This window comes from Austrofundulus limnaeus, unplaced genomic scaffold, assembly GCF_001266775.1.
Source record: "Austrofundulus limnaeus strain Quisiro unplaced genomic scaffold, Austrofundulus_limnaeus-1.0 Scaffold250, whole genome shotgun sequence".
In the NCBI taxonomy this organism is placed as follows: domain Eukaryota; kingdom Metazoa; phylum Chordata; class Actinopteri; order Cyprinodontiformes; family Rivulidae; genus Austrofundulus; species Austrofundulus limnaeus.
In genome coordinates, this window is record NW_013952652.1 from 872,555 (window position 1) to 874,224 (window position 1,670).

General features: G+C 43.6%; 1 protein-coding gene across 1 annotated transcript in view; it reads left to right on the plus strand.

Annotated features, from left to right (window-relative positions):
• Positions 1 to 109: 109 nt before the first annotated feature.
• LOC106525949 (tubulin alpha-1D chain) overlaps positions 110 to 1,670 on the plus strand; it is a gene marked incomplete at its 5' end in the record, with an annotated part of 3,873 nt that continues 2,312 nt past the window's right edge. The window contains 3 exon segments of the mRNA XM_014020353.1: positions 110 to 320; positions 394 to 542; positions 1,365 to 1,670. Of these exon segments, the coding sequence (XP_013875807.1) occupies positions 110 to 320; positions 394 to 542; positions 1,365 to 1,670 (666 nt within the window).

The window sequence follows — 1,670 nt, forward strand, 5'->3', positions numbered from 1 at the left end:
AAAAAAAATCCTTACAACTTGCATCTCTCTCTCTCTCTCTTTCTTTTTTTTTCCTAAAAGGAAGAGAAAAAAGGTTTTCTTGCATTAATTTTTTTTTAAATCTCTGCAGCGTGAATGCATCTCTGTGCACGTGGGCCAGGCTGGTGTCCAGATTGGAAATGCCTTCTGGGAGCTGTACTGCCTGGAGCATGGCATTCAGCCTGATGGGCGTATGGCTGCTACTGGAGGCATTGGTTGTTATGAGACCTTCTTCAATGAAATCAGGGAAGGGAAGTTCCAGCCAAGAGGCATTTATGTTGACCTGGAACCGACCGTCATTGGTAACCTCATCTGATTGTTCTTATTTCTGTTAAATGCTGCCTGTGTGTTAATTCTAGTTGTGTTTTCCTGTAGATGAGGTGCGCACTGGAACCTACCGCCAGCTGTTCAACCCGGAGCAGCTGATCGCCGGGAAGGAAGATGCTGCTAACAACTACGCCCGAGGTCACTACACCATCGGAAAGGAGATCATCGACCCTGTTCTGGACCGAATCCGCAAACAGGTATGTAAAATTGATCTAATTTCTTGCCCGTGCACTGCAGCAACTAGGGAGGTGTTCTCTGCAGACTCAAAGTAGGCGTGTCTGAAGCATAAACATTGATTGCCTTTTGTTGCATTTGCTCTGTTTTTCAAAAAGTTCGGTTCTTCTGTTTTTTGTTTTGTTTTGTTTTTTTCACTTTTTTTTTTACTTTAACTACTTTCACATTAATTTTAGCAACCAAAACTGCTTTTTTTATGAAACAACAATACATCATTAAAACCAAACATTTAGTTGTCCCTATGTCTCAAAAAATAAAACACACTACAGACTGATGTCGCTCTTATTTTCTGATGATCAGTGCTTCGGCGTTTCTTTATGTTATTAGCTTACTTTCTACCCTAGCATCAGATTTTCATGTTTATTTTCAATACATTTAGTATTGAAACCTGCTGTTAGCATGGTAATTAGAAGACTTGTAAATAATAACAGCCGGCAGGTTTATTATGTTTATATGAAGACGCAGACGTGTCGACCAGAAGTCTTCATTCATTATTTCCACTTCTCTTATAGAGCACCWGGTTGTATTTCAAAATAAGAGCGACATCAGTCTGTAGTTTTTATTTTATTTTTTGAGACATGTGGAAATAGGGAACTATTTGTTTGGTTTTAATGATACATTGTGGTTTCGTTAAACAGCAAATACGATGGTCTGTTTATGCTTCAGACTTGAGTCTGCAGAGAACTCCTTCTCCACTGCAGAGATCCTGTGAGTTGAGAATGCTGACTCAGCGTAACATAGTCTGGGTCCAGGTTTCCTTCAACACCTGTCCTTTGTGTCCTCAGACGGACGAGTGCGCAAACCTTCAAGGGTTCTTGGTCTTCCACAGTTTGGGCGGAGGGACCGGATCTGGTTTCACCTCCCTGCTGATGGAGCGTCTGTCGGTGGAATACGGCAAGAAGCCCAAGCTGGAGTTCGCGGTCTACCCGGCCCCTCAGGTGTCCACGGCTGTGGTAGAGCCCTACAACTCCATCCTGAATGTGCACAGCACCATGCAGCACTCAGAGTGCTCCTTCATGGTGGACGAGGCCATCTACGACATCTGCCGCAGGAACCTGGACATCGAGCGTCCCACCTACACCAACCTGAAC